General features: G+C 53.6%; 1 protein-coding gene across 1 annotated transcript in view; it reads right to left on the bottom strand.

Moving 5' to 3' along the window:
* The window catches only part of LOC102769507 (kallikrein-15), a 7,825-nt gene extending 7,374 nt beyond the window's left edge, over positions 1-451 (bottom strand). The window contains exon 1 of the mRNA XM_015563993.1: positions 349-451. Within this exon, the coding sequence (XP_015419479.1) occupies positions 349-451 (103 nt within the window). The remainder of the gene's footprint in view (positions 1-348) is intronic.
* Positions 452-1,439: the final 988 nt, after the last annotated feature.

Genomic DNA, 1,439 nt, shown 5'->3' with positions numbered 1-1,439 from the left:
GGCCAGAGTTGAAAACTGGGGGGTCACAATACAGAGCCTGGATTCTGGAGCCCGTGACCTGGAATTGGGGTCTGGGGCGTAGAAACTGGATTCGAGAGCCACGCTTCCTGTGCCTGGAGTAGGGTTCTGGATCTTGAACTCTGGACTTGGGTCTAGAGCCCCAACTCTGGGTCTCCGATTCTGGATTCTGGACCCCCCGATTCTGGACTCGGTTTTTGCTTTTTCTGATGTCGGGTTCCATCTCTAGTATCTCCGACGCTGGACCTTGGGTTTTGGATCCAGACACCCGATTCTAGATCTCGAAGCCTAGACGTCTCAATTCTGGGTTCAGAATCTTGGATTCTGGACCTCTGGTCCTGGGTTCCGGATCCAGATCTCTGGTCGTGGATCTCTGATCCTGGCTCTCCAGTTCTGGATTCTGGATTTTGGGGTCTAGAGCTGGGGGATTCATGGCCTGAATTCTAGAGTGTGACTTTTGGCGGAGTCTCCATTCTGGAATTTGACATCTCAGAGTTGGATTCTAGATCCTGGGCCTTTGAACCCAGCATCCAATCTGTGAGTCTGGAATCTGGCGTTTGCAACCTAAGACTTGAGGTCAGAAATCTTCACCCCTGCTGTGTGAAGACTGGAACCTGGCGTGTGAATGGTCGATTTTGAATGTTGGAGCCTGGATCCTAGAGTCTAGGTCTAGATTCTGAGATTTCCTGGGCTGACTTTGGAGCGTGGTCTGGAGTTTCAAATCTGCATGGTATATTTAAGAGGCCGAAAAAAAAGAAAAGAAAAAACGAGGCCGGACATGGACCTGGTTGCCATGGTTACTAGACTCCTAGAATCTTGACTCTGGAATATAAATGTAGTGACTGGAGCCTTTACTCTGGATTCTACAGTCTTGATTCTGGTTTTGAGGCTTGAAGTCTGCATTCTGCTTTCCGGGGGCTGGCGATCATCGCTAAGATGACCCAAAGCTCGGGGAATTTGAAGTTGTCTTACCACGCCGTCAGAATGCGAGAGGGCCCTGGGCAGGGCCCTGGGCAATTGCCGAGTCTCCCCTGGCTGGTTTGACTAATGAGGAGGCATAGACCTCAGATCACGCGCTGAAATGATAAGCATGGCCCCTCCCCAAGTCTGGAGAGCCAGCCCCTTTATGGGAAGGGGAGCCAATATGGGGGCTGGGTGTGTAGGAGACCGGTGGCCAAGGTCGATTTCCGCACAGATAATATGGGAGAAGGGTGGCATCTAACCCCCCATAAGCAGAGTCTGGTGGCGGGCTCACCTGGAGGGCACCCTGCCCTGCTCCCAGCACGGTGACGTCTGCGTCCCCCCTCCCTCCCACCCTGGCGAGTCAGACCTGGGTGATGGGTGTCCTCCTGGGCATCTCCCCACACGTCCTTCACCTTAACCGCAGCCCGAGTCCCGCCCTGTACCCTGCTCCTCCTCTT

The sequence above is a fragment of the Myotis davidii genome, unplaced genomic scaffold (assembly GCF_000327345.1).
Source record: "Myotis davidii unplaced genomic scaffold, ASM32734v1 scaffold358, whole genome shotgun sequence".
In the NCBI taxonomy this organism is placed as follows: Eukaryota; Metazoa; Chordata; class Mammalia; order Chiroptera; family Vespertilionidae; genus Myotis; species Myotis davidii.
Note: the sequence above shows the minus strand (reverse complement) of the source record. Positions and strands in the feature narration are given on the sequence as shown.